Source organism: Zalophus californianus, chromosome 10 (genome assembly GCF_009762305.2).
Source record: "Zalophus californianus isolate mZalCal1 chromosome 10, mZalCal1.pri.v2, whole genome shotgun sequence".
In the NCBI taxonomy this organism is placed as follows: Eukaryota; Metazoa; Chordata; class Mammalia; order Carnivora; family Otariidae; genus Zalophus; species Zalophus californianus.
Window position 1 is genome coordinate 2,049,807 of NC_045604.1, and position 22,316 is coordinate 2,072,122.

The 22,316-nt window shown below is 56.7% G+C and overlaps 1 protein-coding gene and 1 long non-coding RNA gene across 2 annotated transcripts; both read right to left on the reverse strand.

Moving 5' to 3' along the window:
- Positions 1-326: 326 nt before the first annotated feature.
- LOC118355994 (basic proline-rich protein-like) lies at positions 327-6,754 on the reverse strand. Its single transcript, XM_035722018.1, has 4 exons — positions 6,751-6,754; positions 4,993-5,900; positions 4,095-4,196; positions 327-392 (listed from the first exon to the last, which is right to left on the reverse strand). The coding sequence occupies exons 1-4, from the start codon at positions 6,752-6,754 to the stop codon at positions 327-329; spliced, it is 1,080 nt and encodes a 359-aa protein (XP_035577911.1).
- Positions 6,755-12,152: 5,398 nt separating this feature from the next.
- On the reverse strand, positions 12,153-20,652 carry LOC113933595. Its single transcript, XR_003523403.1, has 3 exons — positions 20,390-20,652; positions 19,786-19,898; positions 12,153-14,277 (listed from the first exon to the last, which is right to left on the reverse strand). It is a non-coding gene; the product is annotated as an uncharacterized LOC113933595 (long non-coding RNA).
- Positions 20,653-22,316: the final 1,664 nt, after the last annotated feature.

Here is a 22,316-nt window from a genome sequence, read left to right on the forward strand (position 1 = left end):
GGGCGGGGGCTCTCTCCTGTCCCCGGTGCCTTCCCAGCCACCTTCCGGGCCCCGCGTCCCTGAGCTCTGAAAGGGGGATTCTGGGGGCTTGGGTCAGAGTCCACGGGCCTGGTGCTTCCTTCCGTACCCCGGAGCAGGGGGACCAGGGGGAGGTGGGGAAGGCCAGACTGCCCCCCACTCCAGCCTTGGCTCCCCTCCCCTCATCCCTCCCATTATGATTATTTTGTTCTCCCCTTGATTACATCTGCTTCACTAGCTCAGAAATAAAGATCCTTTGAGACTAATTTTGCGCCCCCGGCTCCCCACCCCTTCCCTCCTCCTTCCCTCTAGGCCTGGGCTCCCTTTCGCTCCTTTCTCACCGGCTGGAAGACATTGAGCTCCTTGTCTGGGGGCTGGGGGGCTGGTGGGAGGGGTGCCAGGGGGATGGAGGGGGTCTCTCCAACTCTGGGACGTGTCCAGCAATCCAAACCTGTCCTCCCTTTGTTCCTGCAAAGCTCTTCACACTGTCCCCACCCTCTGGAGTCTGCCTTTCTCCCAGTAACCAGGGGCTGGGGGGGCACGGGAGGAGGACCCTGAACTCACTCCACCCCTCAACTCCAGGGGAAGGGGGGAGAAAAGGGAGGAAAAAAATCGAATCCCCCCCCTCATTAGCCAGAAAGGAAGCGAAAGGGGATAATTATAATTAAAAGCAGACAGCTGTGGATCTCGTCTTTTATGTTGCTCCAGGCCCCTCCCACCTCTGCCACCATCCCCCAAACATCTGCATGGCTCTGAGCGCCCGGAGCAGGCGAGGAGGCGGACGTGTGGGGGCAGCTTTGGGGAAGGGGACCCCGTAGCCAGCACTTTCTTAAACATCTCAAACAGGCCCAGCGTAGGGAGGTGGCCTCTTCCTGCACCCCAATCTGCACCCCAAAGTCCGGGCCCATCCAAGGTGAGGACATTCAGGCAATAACTAATTCAATGATTTGGGGGAAATCTTTGGTTTTCCTAAAACCAGTAATGATGTATTCATAATAATACCAATACAAAAAAATTACATATAACCCGGAATCTTTTCTCATTCAGGCGGGTCTTTCCTCCTCCTCCCCCCGCCCCCCCCCGTCTCTGAACACGGGGGGCGGGGGGTGGGCAGCCGAGAGCCGGAAGAGCTAAGGGCTCCCAGGGCCGTGTTATAACAAAGAGAGGCTCATGGATTTAGGGGACACATAGATGCACACAGACACATACTTTATAATTTGGGGTGGTGTTGCTAGGCCTCGCTCTGCTATCCATGTATTTATAGAACTTGATCATAGGCCAGAACAGCAGGGTAATTATAGCATTATTAGCATATATGCAAATCAAGTAACCTATATACGCTGAATGGAAGCAAATTATTATTTATTTCTCTCCCCCTCTCCTTCCCTGGTATCAGCCCGGGCTCCTCAGAGCGGCACACCAGCAATTATCTGACGCTCCAGAGGGGGTCGCGGCCCTAGAGGAGGGGGCCGAGGGCGTGGGACACTTTTCTCGCTGTCGTTCTGGGAAGAGTGGGGAGGGGCTCCGGGAGAAGTCTCTGAATTCACAAAGGGGGGGTGGGGTGAGCATGGAGAGACAGAGACCTGAGGACAGAGGCAGCAAAGCTGTGAAGAGTGACAGAGACAGGGAGACGGACCCCCAGTGCCCAGGAGCCAAGAAGCAGCGGAGCCGGGGTGGGGGGTGGGGGGGCGGCGGCGAAGGAATCCAGACTGGGAGGGAACACCGGGGCCAGCTTCCCTGGAGGGAGGGGGCAGCAGGGGCTCTGCAGGTGCATTCCGTCGCGGGCATGGGGCTGGCTGCTGTCCCTGCCGCCGCCCTGCCCAGAGCGCACCCCGTCCCCAAGCCCTCCGCCCTGCTTGCACCACCTAGTAAATAGTCACAGGATCCACGCAGAGGCGTCTGACCCTGGTGTCATATTCCCACCGCTGCCTGGTGAGCGCACAGCAGGGGGGGGGGGAAGGGGGGACAGAGGCGGACTCCAGCCCCTTCCCCTCCCCCCAGGGTGTCTGTCACTGTCTTCACTGTTGGGCTCTCCACCTAGATGTCGCCAGGTGCCTGGGGCTCCCTTCTCACACCCCTGCCTTCTCTTACCCAGACGTTGTTTCCGCCACATCTGGGGGTGGGAAGCGGGACCTGACAGGACTGATTTCTTTTCCTTCATATTCTTCCCAGGACTTGCCCTACTGACTTGGGTCCCTCTTCCCCTGCCTGGCCAGGTGGGATTGCACTGGCCCTTGGCCGTGGGTTTCAGAGCCTCACCCATGCCCTTCCCTCCATTCCACTCAGAAGAGGCCTCCACCCCCTCCCCTGTTCTGTTCGAGGGGCCCCACAGGCCCTGTCATGTCCCTAGAGATACTTGCATCCCCACCAAGTTGCCAACGTCTCCCTCCAGGCATGCTCCCAGTGTGGTCATCCGGCCATCTCTGCATCAATAAAGCGTTGCCCACCTGGGGCAAACTTCAAAGAAGGCCATATTGGGGGGGCAGGAGGGTTACCGACTGAAACTGCGGCCAAGTCCAAGGGCCCAGACTGCTCTTGAGTGGTATAATGAAGAAGGGGAAGGGTCCTTGAGAGAAACAGACAGAGAGACCCCCTCGGGGAGACAGTAGCCGAAGGACTGAAAGAAACAAACTTTCAAGGCCGTACTTGGATTTTTGCACAAACATGAAAATGCGCTATCACGTAAATACACAGAGACCAGCAAGAGGGATGGGCTTTATCACCAGTGACCTCCACATCCCCAGAATACGTTTGTGCTTCTATCTGCTCCTGGGTCCGGCAGTGTTTCTCTGTGGCCCTATAATACAGAAGAGTAATGCACTGAAAGGCAGGCAGAGAGGGGCCGAGAGAGGCCGAGACCGAGACCTACAAGAAAGAACCCAGTCAAGGACAAGAGAGTGACAGCCAGCCAGCCCCAGGGGCCAAGCCTGCCCTTCTCTATCCCACCCTAGAGACCTGGGACGTGGCCCTTCCTCCTCCCTGTTTCTCCTCCAGGCTCAGTCCAGAAATCAGTGAACAGTGAACGGATCTGCAGCTGCATCAGGCACATCCCCCTGCATGCATCTGATGATGTTTGGACAATGGATTCCGGCCCCCCCCCCCATCCCAGGGCTGCCCCGGGGGAGACCTGACTTCAGAGGCAGGGAGTCCCTGGGATTTCTCTTTCTCTATGCACTTCCCCACTTCTGCGGCTGTCATGTACAATAACTGAGCTCCAAACCTAGGGAGTCCTGTGTGTGCACATAAATATCTCCTAGCCCACCTTCTCTCTTACAAAATCAATGTCCCTGGCAGTCCAGATGGACCTCTGTAACCACACGCTGCCTGCCTCGTGCCCGGTATGGTTGTCGGGAGCTGCGTGTGGAGCAGGTCCGGGTGTGACTTGATCTCATCGGGTTTGTGTTTCCATCCTGCACGGTCTGCGCGGACCGACACCTGCCTGTGGTCAGGCTCCGCGGGCCGCCACATGCTGCCGCACCCGGGAGCCCCTTCCAGATCCAGGACTTCTGGGGCACTGGTCTTTTACCCCAGAGCTCATCCCCAAAGCTGCCAAAATATCCCTTTTGTGTGTGTGATTTGATAATAAATCTGATACATACGGTTTCCCCACAAACCAGCCTTTCCCCTCAGAGCTCCCATGGCACCCATCCCATCTGCCCTGGAAAGAGCCCCAGCCGTGGCCACAGAGGTTCCGGGCTAGCGCGCCAGCCATGAGCTGGAGACAGAGTTTCTACTTTCCATCCCCCTAGGTGTGTATTGGTACCTATATTTGTATACATATGTTACTTTTTTTCCTAGAACCACACACATCTTTTCTGCTCCTTTTCACACAAATAATGGTCTCTAAGTGGGCAGCTGGCCCGACACCAGCACTGTGCGTGGTACATGCGGCTGGGAATCCTCCCTGGCATCCGGATCGCGTGCCTGATACTCTAACGCGGTGCCATTTTCTTGGTGCCGCGCCGGGCTTCAGTCCTCCAGGGCTGATGCTCATTTCTGGGGCTCCCGCTCCCATATTTGGGCTGGATCCCTCAGCTACACAAGCAGCCGGTATCCCCCACCTTGGGAGCCCCTACCGCCTTAGTGGAGGCAGAGGTGCTGAACTCCGATGGCTGCGCATCCGGCCAGGCTGCGCCCACGGGGGAGACCAGGCAGGCCCCCTTCCCACTGCGATGCTGCTGCGGAGGGTCACACTGTGATGGTCTGAGTTAGCGCTGAAATCCCCCTTGAGCTGCCGAGTGTGTGCAAGTAGGTTTATGCGTCTGAGTCACGTCTATTTGCAGTGTGCAGTGATGTGTGCGCTAGCTGGTGCGCGTGTACCGATCACTTCTGCGTCCATTACGTCCCCGCTCTGCGAGTGTGGTGTGTTCTTGTGGTTTGAGGCTGCGCGTGTGACACTGGTTGATCTCGGTGTTTGCCCCTGCGTGTCTAGGGGCCCCTGAGTGCCGGCGTGAACCGTGGGCCTGTCCTGGCCCCGCCTGCCCGGGGCCAGGACAGGGCCAGGCCAGGCGGGAGCACGCCGCGCGCCCCTGCTCCAGGCGCGCTCTCCCGGCGCCGGCGGCTCGGCTCCCGCTTCCCACCAAGTCCCGGCCAGGGGGCTCCGCGCGGGGGCGGGGAGCGCGGTGGAGCGCCGCTCTTTCTGCCGCGCCCCGCCGCGGGCGCCCGCGGAGGACCGGACAGCCGAGGCGACCGGGGAGCGGAGAAAGAAAAAGGGAATCGGAAACAGAGAAGGAGGAGAACAAAATCCATTTGAAAAGGAAGCAAACGTTAAAACAAAAGGGATAAAATAACACTAAAGGAAATAAAAGGGAAACATAACAAAGATCTTTAAAACGTTTAATTAAATGATAGGAAGGGCAAGGTAACAAAATGGAAAAGAAAAGCCTGCAAGGCGCCCGAGGGGAGGGGCCGAGACGCGGCGAGGTGGCGTTGGAGTTGGGGGGCTGGGGGAAGCGGGGGGGAGGGTGGTGGCACCGGATCCGGGGGGGGGCCGCAGGAAACCGGGGAGCGTGGGAAGCGGGGGGCACGGGATCCGGGGGGGGGCTGCAGGAAACCGAGGGGCGCGGGAAGCGGGGGGCTGCAGGGTCGGGGGTTGCGGGACCCGGGGGCTGCGGGAGTTTGGGGGCTGCAAGAAGCCAGGGGTCGCGGGAAGCGGGGCAGGGGCGGGACACGGGATCCAGGGCCGCGGGATTTGGGAGACTGCAGGAAGTGGGGTGCTCGGGAAGAGGGGGCCGCGGGCAGCCGGGGTAGGGGGGATTCAGGGACGGGGGGCCTACGGATTCGTGGGGAGCGGGAACTGCCGCGGGAAGCGGGGGGGCACGGGATGGGGGGCCGCGGGAAGTAGGGTGGATGCAGGATGGGGGTGCTGCGGGATTCGGGGCACTGCGGGAAGGAGGAGGCACGGGATCCGAGGGGCTGCAGGTACCGGGGGTCCCGGGGTCCCCGGAGCCGTGGGAAGTGGGGGCCGCGGGGTCTCCTCCGCTGGCCGCCAGCTCCCCGGACCCGGCTCGGGCGAACAGCCGGGCTGGGGGCCGTGCCAGTGCCCCCTCCCCTCCCCCCATCTCCGCCGCCGAGCCCATCCCCCGGGGGGAATAAAGCCAAGCACGACCTCCCTCCTCCACTGCCAACCCCCAGGCTCAGTCCTCCCTCGCATTCGAGTTTTTGGCCGTCAGGCCCTTGTAGACGCTGTCTCCGGATTCGCGGCGCCAAGCGGAGGCTCGCGAAGCCGGGTCCCGTGGGGTTCTTGGGGGTCGGGAGCCGTGGCCGCCCCACTCCCCACCCGGCCCCGCTGGCTGTGAGCCCCAGGCGGGAAGACCCGGCCGCGGTGCGGGGTCGGGAGGCTGAGGAATCGGTCACCGGCGAAGCTGGGGAAACGCGGGAGCCTGGCAAGCCGAGGCGGAGGAAGACCAGCCGGACAGAGAGCCAGGGGAGAGGGGAGGCCAAGAACCAGCGGCCAGGGGAGGAAGAGAGGCGGAGAGAAGGAGATCCAGGGAAATACGACGGAGGAGAGAGGGACCCGACTGAGGCGGTGGAAGAGGGCTGGGCCCCTCCCGGAGTCTGGCCGGAGGGCTTGCAACCCTCCCCCTTCTCCAGCGGCTCTGGGGGCCCCTTCCATTTTCTTCCAAAGCTGCCCAGTTCTGCCCCTAGACCCAGGTTTCCAGGGGCGGAGGGAGCCAGGCGTAGACCACGTGGACCCTGTCGGTGGTTCCCCGGAGCAGGGAAGGGGATGGAGAGCCCGTGCCTCGTGGAAGCTCTAACATTCCAGGACACAGAGCAGGGACCTAGGCGGGGACAGCCAGCCCAAGCCTCCAGACTGACGTTCAGGGCGTTCTTGGCAACTGAGAGGCTGGCTCAGTCCAGAGCTTCCATCCTAACTAAGCCTCGGCTGACCTCAGTGTCAGGTGGCCACCTGCCTCTCCGAACACCTGAATGAATGCCACCCAGCAGTCTCCTCCGCCCCCCACCTCTGTGGGCTGGGGAGGGCCGGAGAGGGGCAGGGAGGGGTGGTGATGACCAGCCCAGCGGCCTTGGCCACACCATTGTGTCCACCCCTTTCCTCCTTGATGAAGGAAGGGTTCTTCCAGTGCAAAGGTGGCCAGAGCCAGGAGGGAATGAGCCCAACTCAGATCTGGTGGGTCAGTGCTGCCCCAGAATATTTTGGACTTCATCAGTAAATGGATTGTGTCTTAATTTGGGGCAGAGGAATGAGCTAACTCGAGAGAAAACGCTTACCCATAAGGGTGGGAGGTGAGGAGGGGGGTGCTCCCATGGGAGAAACCCCAGGAGAACGGGGAGCAACAGGGCCTCCCTGGAGAGCCCCGGCCGTGAGGAGCATCCGCAGGCGTTCTGGGGGAGGATCGACGTGAAGGCCGGGAGCGCGGTGGAGGGGTGCAGGCTGTTAGGGGGAGCGTAGTCTGCAATGGCAGCCCCACCCCTTAACTGGCTGTGTGACGCTAAGCCGGTTCCCCAAACTCTCAAGCCTCTCTTCAGAACAGGTAACGTGGAGAACAGGAAACCTACTTCCCTGGGCTGTGAACTCAGTGAATGAATGTGCCCACCGTGTGCCGGCTCGGCCCTTCGCAGACACTTCAAGAAATTGTAGCTTTTCTCCAATTTGGGACTGTCCCGTCCACTTTGTGATTTTTGTATTGGGGGCAGAGGGCAGTGGAGAGGGGGATGGGTGGCGGCAGCTTGCTACCTCTCCACTCTGCCTTCCTGGTTTAACCAGTCTGCAAATCCCTGTGTCAAGTCAAGCTATCTCAAAAAATACATACATACCTACATACATTAGGGGCGCCTGGCTGGCTCAGTTGGTAGAGCAGGGGACTCTTGATCTCAGGTTCAAGCCCCACGATGGGCGTAGAGCTAACTTTAAAAACAAAGTTGAAAAAAAAAACACACATTACAAAGTGTCCATTTGTAAAAAAATGCTAAAATAAAGTAAAATATATCTTAATACATTGGAATAGCCTGAAATAAAACATTGTACAAGTCGAATTCCTCCCGGAACCACCCCCACCCCCAAGTCACCAGCTTCATCTCTTACAGTTGAAGTTAATACGCTCAGAGGTGTTGGAATTTGTATTTGGAGTTGAATGACTACCCTTCTACCTGTCCATCCTCCGGCTCCCCTCAGGTATGTGCTTACTTTCAGAGAATTGTGGCTTCTGCGTATGGAAAAAATGCATGTTTTGATTGTGTGTGTTTGAGCTTTGGATTCCCCCAAATTAAGTCTATGAATCTGATACGGTTGCAATCAGACACCTGTTCAAGTTCAAGAACTACTGAAAGTTCTGGACACGACTGAAGTGTTGAAATGAATGAACAAGGCGTGCGGTAGTTAAACACTTCACGCATTTACCAACGTGAGCCGACCCCCTGGTACACTGAGCTTGAGTTTCAGTCCGGGCTCTGTCCGTACTGACCTGGGGCCCTCAGCAAGTCACCGACCCTGTCTTACACCTGTTTTCCAAGTTTTCTGATGCCCTCCTCATTCGGTTGTTCGGAGATCCAAACACCATTCTGAACATCCAAGTTTCTTTAGAAACGGCAGCTTACCATGGGGACGAAGATGTAACACACAGGGCAGACAGCTTCTATGACCCGAGCTGCTGCACCACCCCTCGCCCGAACTAGGGCTCCCATATGCCTCCACCTCTGCAGCCCAGATTCTCCAGATGGAGGGGCTCCTAGGCCTGGAGGCGCTTGGGCTCTGGGGGACCGAGGTGAGTGAAGAGGGTGGAGGCTGGGCGGAGTGGTTCATTATCACCCTATCTCCCCTTTCACATTTCTCCCCCTCCCCAGCCCCTGCTCCCCGCAGCGGCCGCCCATCCCCCTCTCTGGCCCAGGCTCTGCACGGCTTCCCAGGGTGTGGAGAGGAGGGGTCCTCCCGGGCTGTGGGGCTGGGAGTGGGCAACAGACTGGAAATCCAGTGGGAGGGGTACAGTTTGGATTCTAAGAAGAATTCCCGGCCCTTCCAAGGTGGGAGAGTTGATATCCTTCTCTTCACAGGGAAGAGTCGCCTTAAGCACCCTGGGAGTGGAAAGGGTCGGGGCGGTGGGGGGGGGGGGAGCGGGGCAGGGGGTGGTAGCCAGGACCCCTCAGCCATCTCCTGAGGAGGGAGGAGGGAGACCGAGAGTAAGGAGCTCTGAGAGAGCACAGGGAGAGTTCTGATTTCTGTGCTCTCTCAAGAGAAGAGGGGCTGGCGTCGTGCAGCTAACGAACTCCTTCCCAAATTCTCTGTGCGGGATTGGGCTGCTCCCAGAGGGGGGTCCTTTCTAACAAGGTGCCCCTGGGCCCTGCCCCTCCCTCCCCAGGAGTCGAAGCCGCCAAAGTTTCGTGGAATATAATGGATCATTTTCCAATTTACCAGGGTCTTAGAGATTACGCCGCTAATCCCATCAAAGACCATCTGCTTACATTGTCCCTCCTGAGCCAAAATAAATAGATCCTTTACTCCCTGCACTTCAACTCCTCCGGGGCATTGTCGCGGGAGAAAGTTCGACAAGGCCCATCCCATTTCCCCCTCCCTCCTGCTGCGGGATGGACAGAAAAGGAGAAAACAAACTTAGCTTGTCTGAAGGGTGAAAGGTCACGTATGCTCCTGAGCCGCATTCTTCTCGGGAGCCTGCGACGCTGGGAATCCGGGCGAGGGGCGGACGGCCCGGGCCTCCGGGGATCAGCCCCCCACTGGGTGTGGGACAAGTCGCTCAGCGCCCCCCCCACCTCAGCCCCAGCCCGTTTTTGGTCTCTTTTGAGTCGCTCCCACCTGGGACTGCTGGGGAGTAATTTTACTGCAATGTAGCCTTCACCCCTCCCCGCAGAAGTGTGTGGGGACGGGACACGAAAAGGCACGTAAACACCAGCGGAATCCAGCGAAAAGTCATTTATTCTATAGGCTTTTCACATTTAATGTCTTGTTGGTTGTTACTCTGTCGCTGAAGGGGGCTTCACAAATGGGGGAGAGAGGCTTCAGGGGAGCCTGGCAGGGGGCTGTCGGCTGGAACCGGGAGGGCATATGCATGGCACATCCGGTTTGAGGCTTCAGACACCCAGGGAGACGCCGCCCCAGACCGTAAATGAGACACGAAACAGGGTGAGGGAGCCAGGGCGGGGCTTCCCAAAAAGCTGGCATCTGAGCAAAGACTTACAGGCGAGAGGGTTCTTCAGGAGGGGCTGGGGGAAAAGAGTCCGGCACACAAGGAACAGCAGTGTCTTCCCACGGGTTCCCCTGCCTTGGCCACTGCCACCCCCTCCTGTCCCTCAACCACCACTTTGAGCCGGTTTGTAACCCACTGAAGAACCTCAAGGGGCTATTACTTAAAAAAAAAAAAAGTCTTCTTTCCTATCTGGGGGCACCTGGCTGCCTCCGTCAGTAGAGTGCGCGACTCTTGATCTTGGGGTCTTGAGTTCAAGCCCCACGTTGGGCGTAGAGCTTACTTTAATGGGGGGGGGGCGGTAAAAGAACCTACAGCAGCCACCAGCAGCTTGTCCTAAACTCCTAAGCTCCTCAGGGCCGTCTGCAGGTCTCACCAGCTCTGCCAAACAGCGACCTGATTGGGACTGCTGCCCCAGACACACTTGGTCTCCAGAAGGGCACGTGCTTTGCTGTTGAAAAGCAGCAGGGTGGGCGCCTGCGTGGCTCAGTTGGTTAAGCCACTGCCTTCGGCTCAGGTCATGATCCTGGAGTCCCGGGATCGAGTCCCGCATCGGGCTCCCTGCTCAGCAGGGAGTCTGCTTCTCCCTCTGACCCTCCCCCCTCTCATGTGCTCTCTCTCTCATTCTCTCAAATAAATAAATAAAATCTTAAAAAAAAAAAAAAAAGAAAAGCAGCAGGGTGACAGGAACACAGAGTCAGTCCCAGCTCTGCTGCTCACGAGTGGGGTGACCCTGGGTCTGGAGCCTCCACTCCCTCACCTGTGAAACAGACGTAATGCCCACCTCATAGGACTGCCGCAAGCATTCAGCGAGACAGCACACCATTCCTGGCAGGTGCTCTGTACGAAACAGAGCAGGACTGAGCCCAGTGCCACAGAAAGCATTTGCTCAAGAAATTTTGCAAGGGTGTATAAAGTATTTACACGTGTAGGGACAAAATATTCATTTCCTAGTTATAAGATTTGCTCACTTGGCAAGTGTTTGCTGGGTAGCTGTACGTACAAAGCACCAAGGCACCCAAGGGGAAATGAGGAATAGGCCCTGGTTAAAGAGCGCAGACAAGGATAGGAATTGCTGGCTTGCGTAGCAGGGCGGGATATGCGCTCGGAAGAGAAGCCAGAAGCTCTATGGAGAGAGGAAGAGATAACGTTCAGTTGGGGTGATGTGGAATCAGGACAGGTTTCATGAAGGAGGTGGCACGAGGCGGTGGTCCTTGAAGGATGCCTGGGCCCCCAGTGTGCAGAACGTGCAGAACATAGGGGAAAGCAGAGGGCAGGAGTGAGCGCTCCTGACAAGAATGTGGACCTGCAAGACCTGAACTTCGAGTAAACACCAGCGCATCATGAACCAGTGACATCTTGGAGCTGCTAAAATAGTAGGGGAGAATCACAGCCAAATGAAGAAAGATGAAGAGTGTCACCATACTTTGGACTGAGCTCATCTTAAATGAGCTACCAGCATGCAAGAGCCTGGAAAACAGACAGAGGGCTCTGCCATGTGTGAGGGAACGACCTGGGGAGGTTCCCCCTCCTCAGTAACGTGCAGCGGATAATGACTGCACAGCAAGTGAGGCTTACTCTAAAATCATTCTTTTAAAAAAGGAACTAACTCTCAAAAGCAAAGCTTTGTGAAGAAACTGCTGGAGACAGATGGTGGTCTCTCTCTGTTGGTGGGATGTGACGCCAAAGAGGGGTGACTCAGTTAAAGGTGCAGGAGAATCAGGGAATGCAGAGAAGGAGAGAAGGAAGCACATTAGGTTTGGCATGAGGAAGCATGTTCAAATGGCTGGAAAAAACCAAAGGTAGAGAATGTTTGGTCAAGAATGGCCACCCAGGGAAGATGTAGAAGGAATTTCTGGTCTTGGTAAGTGATTGAATTAGCTGGTTTCTAACATTCTTTCCAACGTTAAGATCCTAACACAAAGCAGTGCACAGGTGTCAGCTGACATTGAAAACCACAAGCTTCCTTGAAAGCTCCACGAAGGCAGGGACTGTGTCCATGTGGGTCATTTCTCTATCAAGTGCCCGGAAGAGTGACAGGCACGTAACAGGTGTTTGATGAATATTTGTTGAATGAATGAATGAATGAATGAGTGGATGGATGAATTAGACAATGCAGGTGAAAGTTCTTGGGGCGCCTGGGTGGCTCAGTCATTAAGCATCTGCCTTCGGCTCAGGTCATGATCCCAGGGGTCCTGGGATCGAGCCCCGCATCGGGCTCCCTGCTCGGCGGGAAGCCTGCTTCTCCCTCTCCCACTCCCCCTGCTTGTGTTCCTGCTCTCACTATCTCTGCCAAATAAATAAATAAAATCTTAAAAAAAAAGTTCTTATAAACTGTAAAATATTGCAGATAGTTAGAAATAGCAATGATAGGGACGCCTGGGTGGCTCAGATGGTTAAGCGTCTGCCTTCGGCTCAGGTCATCATTCCAGGGTCCTGGGATCGAGCCCCAAGTCGGGCTCCTGGCTCAGCTGGGAGCCTGCTTCTCCCTCTCCCTCTGCCTCTCCCCCTTCTCATGCTCTCTCTATCTCTGTGTCTCAAATGAATAAATAAAATCTTTTTTAAAAAAAGAAATAGCAATGATAATCATTGACACTGAGTTGTGTTTCAAGTGCTTTATATGCATCGTTATAAAGACAGTGTTACAGCAGTTCGGTCAAAGGAGAAGCATGAGAAGAAGTGAGGTCTGGAGGAACCAGGGAGGACCGAGGAGGGACAGGGGAGCACCAGGGAGGGACCAGGGAGGACCGGGGAGGACAGGGAGGACTGGGGAGTCCCAGCCCACAGACAGAGAAGACAGGGTGAGGTGGTGGTCTTGGCTCTATTGTGCTCAAGGAAATTGGGAGGGGTGTCGCTGGGCTTCAGGGCCATGATGACTCCACTAATTAAGAGATTGAGTGGAGCAGTAGGAGGAGTGGAAATGAAGAAAGGGGATTTCATTTCGGAGTTACAAAAGCAAGCAGAGTGAGGCCAAGGAGAAGGTGGCATCTTGCACTGGGACCATGTCCCTCCCACCCCAGAACACTTGCACGGGTGGGGTGGTGGCACCGTCAACTCCCTGCTTTGTGTCTCAGAAGGCTTTCGGGATGTCCTGGCTGAGATGGGTTTTTCTCAAGTGTCCCTGGCTTTTGGTAGAACAATGAACCAATACTTGATGGAAAGATAAAATTAAGTTTCCATGAGCTACGGTGCCTGATTTCTGCTTTACTGGGAAAGGTTATGGGCTCTCTGTCTCTGAGGAAACTGGAGGAGAGATGTCTGAGGCTCCTGGGGCAGGAACGGGAGAGGTAATAATGTCCTCAGGACATCACTATTTCATTTAAAACCAAACCAAACCAAACCAAAACAAAAAACGGATTCCTGCAACCAGTTCTTTTCCCGATCAGTCTGGGTTGGGGAGTCCTATCCAGATGCCCCCTTACCCTAATCCAGATTTCTCATTCAGCGTTCCAAACTCCCCCTTGTTTGTACCCTTTTGAAAGCTGGAAAACGAATCCTAGGGGCTCTCTGACAACAACCCTGGAAAGTGGGCAATGGGCTCTCCGGGTCTGCTCTCCCCGGCCTGCTCGGGGTCTTTACCACGCGTCGGGCGGGATGCGGTGCCTGAAGCCGGGAGCGCGGTCGGGGTGCCCCTCGCCTCCGAGAGGCCAGAGAGGCTGACGCCCCGCTGTCTGTGGCCTCGTGCTGCCACCTAGTGTCCCCAGACCTTAGAGTACCTTACCCCGGGGAGGGGCGTTTGTGCGCCGGCCCACGCGCGCACATTCATGTCCACGTGCATGCGGGTATTGGCTCGGGCCCCGAGCAGGATGCTCTCAGCCTCCCCCGCGGCCAGCTGCGGAGCCGCTCGCCGCCCCCGTCGGTTTCTGTCCTTCTCTCCCTGTCGACAGAGCCACCTCGGGATGGCCCAGGGAACGTCAGTTCCCACCCCTCTGGCTGCGGCTGGCCGAGCAGGCGTGGAGGCCCAGGAACCCCTGCTGGCAGTGAGTTCTCCACCCAGGCCCAGGGTCGGGGGGTGAAGAGCCGTAGCCGAAAAGGCAGCGGGAGCGAGAAATGACACAGTCTGAGATCAGACACGGGCACAACCCGGGGGGTACTCTGTAGTTAGTAGTGTCGGTTCCTGCCGGGCTGCTTCGCGTTTACAGCAGCCCCCCGACGCTCACGGGGCAGCAGTCGGAGCCCCCTTTCACAGGGGAGGAAAGCCGAGCTGTTGGCTAGTCGGTGGTGACGCCGGGGACGGGGTCCCGGGCCTCAGGGCTCTAGAGACGGCGGTGGACAAGAAGCGCTGGGAGACCTGCAGCCAGAGAGACCCCTGCGCGCCCGGAACGGGGGCGGGGACCTGGCTGCGGCGGCGTCACGAGACAGCAGGGTGCTGGGGCCGAGCGCGTGCCCCGGGGGTGTCCGCGGCGCGGGAACACGCGCGCAGGCGCTTTCCCGCGGCACGCGTGCGCCCCCTGGTGGCCCCGGCGGGTACTGTCCTCCTCCCCAGGGAGAGTGAGGAGCGCGAAGGAAGAGCCGGGGGACTGCGGGGCTGGGCTGCGCGGGAAGCCAGAAGTGGCCTTAATGCGCACTGACGTGGGTTTCCAGGAAAGCAGACACATTCGTCCTAAAATGGAAACAGATAAAACCCATTCTGAATGTATTTGATGTATTGCTACCGTTAGTGCGACACCTAACATTTCTCGGACTCTGGATCGGCGGGGCCCTGTTCTCTGTAATGCTCCACCTGTCTTGTACCGAATCCTCACAACTCCGTGGGGCAGGTGCTCACGGAGGCTCCGGGAGCTTCAGCAACGTGTGCTGAGCCGTCCTTGGAGCGGTGGGGCCGGGCTTGAACCAGACCCGGCTGCCTCCAGGCCTGAAACACGGCTTCCCTCCACCCCGCACTCCCCATACAACGAACTGTGGGAAGGCAGGCGAACCGTAGTTGTGTCAGAATCCAACGGGAAAGAGTCATCTCTCTCCTTGGGGTATCTCTGATCTCTTCCGCTCACCTGACAAGACACTGGAACCGGGACGTTGAAGCTAAACGAACATTTATACCCAACACATGCCTCCTCTGGACACTGCCTGGTAGTGGGCGATAGGGTGGGAGAGACAAAGAGAGCTAAGCAATAGTCTGTATCCTCCGAAAATGTAAGACTAGTCAAGGAGACAGACATTTACAAAAATCTCTGAGACCAGGAAAAATATGATAAAGAAAAGCAAAAAATACTAATGGTGGGGGTGGGAAGAGGTAGAACTCAATGTGTTGGAGAGTTTGAAGGTTTATGGAGAGGCCACATCTGATGGGGGTGGGCGTTAGATAACGAAGAAGGGACCCGAGAGGGAAGCCGGAGAGAGAACGGACAGGGTGGGGGAGGGCAGGTGCGTCCGGGGCTCATGTTCTGGGCAGGATGGAGCTCAAGCACACAAAGGGCACCGGGAGGACGAAAGGCTGGCGTCAGAGGGGAGCCCTGGAGGCCGAGCTAACGGGGTAGACCGTGTCCAGCACCAAGAGCCATTTAGGCTCTTCACTTGCAAGCAGCAGTGTACTTAAAACCGTGCTTTGGAATACAGTCTGTGTGGTTGTTGACGCGGGCTTGCTCATTTCCAGGCAAATGCAACCAAAGCTGACCGAGGGGGTTGGTGGGCACACGGAGGGTGGGCGCACCGTGAACACGCGGAGACTGACTGGAGGTGGCACAGAGGAGCAGAAAGAAGATGACGCGGCGAAATACCCCACAGGGGCCTCAGCACAACCAGACTCACGGAGTGCTACCACTCTCCACTCGTCTCCTCGTAACAGGAATGGGGACAGTAAGTCAGCCTCACGTGGGGGCCGCACCCGGCAGCTCTCGGAGGGCGCGGCTGGGCATGCGCACGCGAGTGTGGTGCTGGCATGACCCGAGATGGGAAAGGTGGCGGCGAGCAGGCTCCCGTGTGTGCGGAGCGGGAGGGGGCCGCCGGTCAACGGGCAGGGTCTGGTCGATCGCACCCAGGCGAGCGGGCTAGCAGGCATCCAGGAGAGTCTGAATTATCAGAGTAAAGGAGAGCCTGGCACCAGAGAAGTAGGTGAGCAAACCCAGAGAGCGAGGGAGAGCCAGACGGGGGATGAAGTTCATGCAGAACCACAGGCGCTCCGCCGAGGGGGGAGAACGGGGAGACGGCAGAGCCACGCAGCCAGGACACAGCCTCGCCACGGCAGCGAGGGCACCGCCCGGCACGAGCTACTGACTGAAGGGAGGGGGAGAGACTCGGCCGTCCACCAGCTTCGAGGATGCTTGGGCCCCTGAAGACTGTGGTTTCAGGAGAGAAGACAGGCCTGGAACCCAGACAGGCAAAGGAGGATCCTCCCGATTCCTCTTGGGAGAAGTTTGATGGCAAAGTTTTGATGGCAAAGGCGCCCCAACCATTTGCTTAAAAAAATTTTTTTTTAAAGATTTTATTTCTCGGGGCGCCTGGGGGGCTCGGTCGTTAAGCATCTGCCTTCGGCTCAGGTCATGGTCCCAGGGTCCTGGGATCGAGCCCTGCATCGGGCTCCCTGCTCAGCAGGAAGCCTGCTTCTCCCTCTCCCACTCCCCCTGCTTGTGTTCTCTCTCTCGCTGTGTCTCTTTGTCAAATGAATAAATAAAATCTTTAAAAAAAAGATTTTATTTATTTGAGAGAGAGAGAGAGCACAAGCAGGCGGAGCAGCAGAGGGGGAGGGAGAAACAGGCTCCCCGCTGAGCAGGAAGCCTGACGCAGGACTTGATCCCAAGGACCCTGGGATCATGACCTGAGCCGAAGGCAGACGGTTCAGGGACTGAGCCACCCAGGCGCCCAGAAAAAAGGAAACAATTTTCAAGGCAGTATACTTTAGTACGTGTGCAAGAGATAATACTAGGCAGCCACTAAAAATGTAAAAAAAGCATTTATTGACATGATAAAATGATTGTGACAGTAGTTAAGTAAAAAAGAAAACACAGTACACAAAATCCAAGTATGTTCTTATTCTTTTCAATATCTACCTATACACACGGTGGTGGGGGGAGAGGGAGAGGGAGGGGAAAACACGTATCTGCTTGGACAACTGCAAAATTATTGTGACCGTTAGCTGGGATGAAGAATTAAGGAGAAATGACCAGTTTCAGTCATGAAGATACGGAACCACCGGTGAAATATGCTGGCCACCCAGAAGGGAGGGTCAGGAAAGACCTTTCGGTCACAAACATAGAATCAGAGTCACTAGCATGGAGGTGGCTTAAACCTCAGGCACAAACACTTCCCTGACAAGGAGTCATGGAGGGAGGGCAGCCAAAGACAGAGACCCCAGCAACCGACACAGAGCGAGCAAAAGAAGCACAGCCAGCCGAGAGTGAGGGCTCTGAGATGGCCCGGGGTCCCCGTCCAGCCCCGTGGCCCCACGCCTGCGGACGAGAGCTTGCCTGCATCTCATCGCCGGAAAGCACGGGGCTCTCCCGCACCAGGGCGGCCTGCTGCACAGTCCAGAAATGATTAGCCCTTCTGCCTACTTCGGAGACTTCTCACTTCCTGTCCCTTCCACTAGCTGACTCGTCAGTTCTCTCCCAGCGCCCCTGACCAGCGCTCTCAGGTACCCCTTCTCTCGCATGTTCACATGCTGCGAGCTGCAGGTGTGGTCGCTTTGCCTGCGAACCCGCCGGGGCTTTCTCAGTCTCAAGTGGCGCTCATGTCTCCAGTACCTCGTGCTCTGTGCCTCTTCCCTCCAGTGCCAAACTCCTCCCATGCATCATCTGTACACAACGTGTGCATATCGTCTGTAAGTCTGAACCCCCCATCACCACTGCACAACCCCCTTTCTCAGGAACTACAGGAACACATCTCCCAGCTCTCTCTGCTCAAATTGCCCTCTCAAAAGCTGCCAGCAATCTCCTTTTCTTAAAATCCAGTGGGCTTCATTTGGCCCACACAGACTTTGATCTCTCTGCAAATTTGATGATGCGGACTGTCCTTCTTTCTTGAAAACACGTTCTGGTTTGGTTCAGTAAACACTGATGGAACACTTCTCGGTTCGGTCATAAAGTTTTAAAAAGGACAAGACTCGATCTCTGAGGATGAGGAGTTGAGCTCAGTTGGAGCAGTTCCATGAATTTAGCCAGAGACCTTTGGCCTGGTCAGAAGGGCTTCAGTGGGATGGTGGAGGCCGACTTTAAACGGCACTGAGCGGAGGAACAGAGCCAACTTATGACAGAAAGAGAGGCAGGAGAATACAACTGATTCTGTTCAGCAATCTGTTGGGGAAGGGAAAAGAAAGAACTTTCCAGACAGTCCCTGGAAGGGAGCGTAGGAGAACGGAGCAGGGTTTTAGGATGTGGAAAGACTTCGCAAGCTTCTAGAGTGAAGGAGATGCAAGGTGAAAGCTGAAGACAGTGTGGGGCTAAGTGATGGGTCCCGGAAGCACCAGGAAGGGCTGGCACTGACATCAGAGCACTGGCGTGGACGGAAACAGGACACTTCCAGTAAAGCTGGATGGAAGCACTCTCCGACCGAGGGCGGGAAGACTCTGCGGGTACCATGCCACAGAGACCAAAGACCAGGGGTCGGCAGGTGTGGAGTGGTGTTTTTGTTTTTTTTACCAGAGTTTTAAAATAATCCGAATTGGGGCTCAACACTTAAAAATCATGAGATTTCAAATAAAAATCTAGATTTCCAGCTTCATCTCAAGAACTGGAAGAGACAGTGGGCTGGCTCCGGGCAGGCATGGGCTCTGCAGTCGCCACCACCCGTCACACATGTGACAGTGTCGCCCGACGGGGCGGGCGTGGCTGCCTGGCTCCCCTGGGCATCGGACTCTGACACCCACACTGTTTTTCTTTCCTGCTTCTCAGACTCATCCTTCTACGTCGCTCGCCAAGGCTGCTCCTTCTCCAACTGGATAACCGGGTGTTGCTTCTGTTCTCAGCACCCTCTGCAGTTTCCCTTTGAGAACCCATCCACCCACTGCTTCTGTATGCGGCCTGCAACTCAGCACTACGAAATCACTCAACAGCGGGGTTGCAAAGGAATTTAGAGATCAGATAGTTCAGTCTTCTCAATCCACACAACACAGTCCGATCACAGAACTCTAGAGCCCAAAGGAGTTTTAACGGTTAACTAGCCTCGTTTACAAACAAGGAAACACAGGTGTCAGAGAGATTAAACAATGCTCCTTCTCCTTCACCACACAATCCTGTGCAATTCAACACAAATCTCCTGAGTTCAGACTTCATGCAAGGCACTGCGGGGGACAGGGACTTGGGTCAGCCCCAACTTGCCGCACATGCACACAGACTGAAACGTGGGAGTCCCGGCACCACGAACGTATCATGGGACAACAGAAGAAAGCAAAGTCTCAGTGATGGAAATCTGTGTATTTACCTGTATGAGTCGATTTAACTCGATTCTGAGAAGGGGCTAGGGCACATGCTTTAGTTCTTGTTGTGTGTAGATGTTCTTTAACATACGAGGAAAAACGCTCAGACAGCTGAAGTGACTTGTCCAAGGTGACAGGCCTAGAAACCGGGTCTCCTAACTCACACTCCGGTGCTCTTTCCCTTCGTCCCTGACTTGTCCGGAGCGCTCTCCTTTGGCGTTTCTGAATCACTGCCCATCTATGACCTTGCTTTACCCACTCAGCAGCTCCACCATTCTTCCGGCTGGGATGGATCAGCGTCCAGCAGCCACGCGCGACAACACGCAACAGGACACACACCTGCAACGGGATGGCCTCACACCTATTCTGCAACAGCTTTCCCTTCAAACTGTCTTTTATCCAGGCCTTTCTCTGGTGACTGCTTCCACCACTGCAGTGGGGGACCTTATTATCTTAATATGGTCTTGTCTTCCGTCACTGACAAACTCACAGAGCCTTAAAGGGGACTTGTATCCAAACTTCGCCCAGAGAAAACATAGCTTCTCTGGGACTCCTGACTCTGACAATGGCCAGCCAGCTGCTGTGTGGGCACCCACCTGCCTTCAGGGTAGCTCCCTTCACTACGGGGCACCCATGTAATGAGAAAGTCCAGTCACCCACTCAGCAAGCGCTTACTGACCACGCTCTCTGTCCCAGGCACAGCGCTTGCCACACTGGAGATTAAACCATCCAGGGCTCCCCACTGGTCTTCTGCACACTCACCTTTCCTGTCTTTGTCCTGCTGGCCTCAGGTTAACTTTCGATTCCGTTTCTTCATCTTGCACACGGAGAGAATTATCTGTTGTGAGAATCAACTGATACAACATGTAGAAGTGCTGTGGAAACCAGACGTAATATAGGTAAGGCTTTCTCCTTTTTCTCCAACTGTGTATTTTTTTTTTGGAGGGGAGGGGATGCCACTCTCTCTCTCTTTTTTTTTTTTTTAAGATTTACTTATTTATTTGTGAGAGAGAATCCCAAGCAGACTCCACGCTGCCCACCGGCCGGATGCGGGGCTCGATCTCACCACCCTGACATCATGACTGAGTGGGTATCAAGAGTCAGAGGCTTAACCACTGAGCCACCGAGGCGCCCGCCAAGCTCATTTTTAAATCATATTCCACACATGCAAGAGTAAGCATCCCATGTATTATACTGAAACCACAATGAAATACCCATAAATCTACCATTTCACCCAGTTAGGAGAGCGCAGGCAGCAGCACCCACCCGTCCTTCCGCATCCCACCCCCAACCTCTCCAACGTAACTACTCATGAACGCCCTGTTTACCCTTCCTCTGACTTTTTACAGCGTTTTACCACATATACCTAACGCTGTGCTGCTTATTTCTGAAGGTTATACAAATGGTTGCGAACGTCTGCAGCGCTCCGGGATTTCTCCGTTGGTGCATCCTGGGGTCCCCGCCAGCGAGCGGACTGGCCCGTGACCGCGGCCTCTGCGCGCAGAGCTGGCCGGGGCTCCCCCCACGGGTTCCGCTCCGGGGACCGCCACCCGGCCGCGCGGCGCACGGAGGCTCCACCGGGACTCCGCGGCTGGGCGCGCGGCCCGAGCCCCCAGAGCGCCATCTCGGTGCCCGTCACGCAGAGAGGGAAAGGCGTTGGGACCACGCATGCGCACCCGCCGCTCCAGGCCCGCGCGAGACCAGACACCGCGGTGCGCCCGCGGCGTTTTTTCCCCCCATCTAGGGCTCAAGCTTTTGTGTACGCATGCGCCTTGTCCAGGCTGCGGTTGGCTGATGACCCCGTCCGTCATCGGAGTGGCCAACCGAGTGAGGCTCAAGATTCACTTCCCGCCCCACGGTGGGAGCGCTGGGCGGAGCTTTGGGTCTTTGTCCGCGCCCGCGCTAGTGTGGACGAGCTCACTGAGAGTGTGTGTGGGCCCAGCCGCCGCCTAACGATTAACATTGCTTTCGTGGCTGCGTCGTGGCGGGGAGGGGGAGTGAGCGGGTGGCGGGCCGAAGTAAAGGGCACTGGCCGCAGTGACCACGGGGCCGCTGCCAGTCGGCCATTTATTATGCACCTGCTGTGTGCCCGGCGCTGCCCGGCGCGGCTTCCGGCCTCCGGTCTCCCCTCGCCCCCTCCGCCTTCGGGGAGGCGTCGGGCCCCGGGGGCTCGTGGGGCGGGCCCGGCGGCGCGTGACCTCCCGCTGGGCGGGCCCGGCGCGGCCGCGTCACCGGCTTCTGGGAGGCACGTGGCGGCGGCTGCGCGGGGAGGGCGGCGGGGCCTCCGGGGCGCACTTCGCGGGACGCCGACCCGGCGCCGAGAGGGCCCTGCAAGCACGTGAAAGCGAGTGTGCGGCGAAGGAGGGTAAATGCAGATCGGTCCCGTAGCGATCATCGCGGGCCGCCCAGGCCGATTTGCCCTGCACCTCCCAGCCAGGAACTGTCGGAGGCGCAGTGGAGAGAAGCCCAGAGCCAACTGTGCCTCTTTGGGCCCTCGGGTTTACTAGCTGTGAAGGGTTGATTGAAGTCTGCGAACAGAAATGAGCACTCTGTACCCACTCCAGTAGGAGCCACTTTGGAGCCTGGGGTGGGGTCGCCTGTGTCCTTTTCACATCCGCTGGCTGTTCCTGAAATGTTTCCACAATCACAAGGCTGGAGAAGTTACTCAGCCCATGGGACTGAGGAATGAGTCAGAAGAACATGAGCTACAGCGAACTGGCCTGGCCTCCTCCTTGGCTGCAACAATCAGATACCACCCTCTGCTTCCTGCCTCCCAAGAGCCACCTCTTTGGGGATAGGAGCCCAGTGGGTGCGACTTCTTCAGTGGACCCATAGCTAAGCCCAGGAAACGAACACACACCTTTCCTCAGCCCTGTTGGATCAGATGCTCCTTCAGGAGCTTCAGAGTAGAGGAGAAGCTGCAGAAAGTCACCACACCCTGGAAAAAAATTCCTTAGGGTTTGTAGCACTCTGCAGTGTACAAAGCACACGTTCTCGTTTAGCCTGACTGAACACATACTGCGTGCCAGGCACTGAGCCAGACACAAGCATGGATGAGGCAGTGCATTTTAATTTTTTTTAAAGACTTTTATTCATTTATTTGGGGGGTGGGGAGAGAGAACAAGCAGGGGGAGTGCAGGCAGAGGGAGAGGGAGAAGCAGACTCCCCGCTAAGCGGGGCTTGACCCCAGGACCCTGGGATCATGACCTGAGCCAAAGGCAGATGCTTAACCAACTGAGCCACCCAGTGCATTTTTAAAAAGGAGCTTTCAGTCCAGTCGTAGAAAATAGCAG

Coding starts and splice junctions, on each gene's coding strand:
- LOC118355994 (XM_035722018.1), bottom strand. Junction 4,197..4,992: donor GCGGCCCCCCCCCGGATCCG/GTGCCACCACCC, acceptor GACCCTCCGCAG/CAGCATCGCAGTGGGAAGGG. Junction 393..4,094: donor CCTCTGCCTCCACTAAGGCG/GTAGGGGCTCCC, acceptor CCAGCCCCCCAG/CCCCCAGACAAGGAGCTCAA.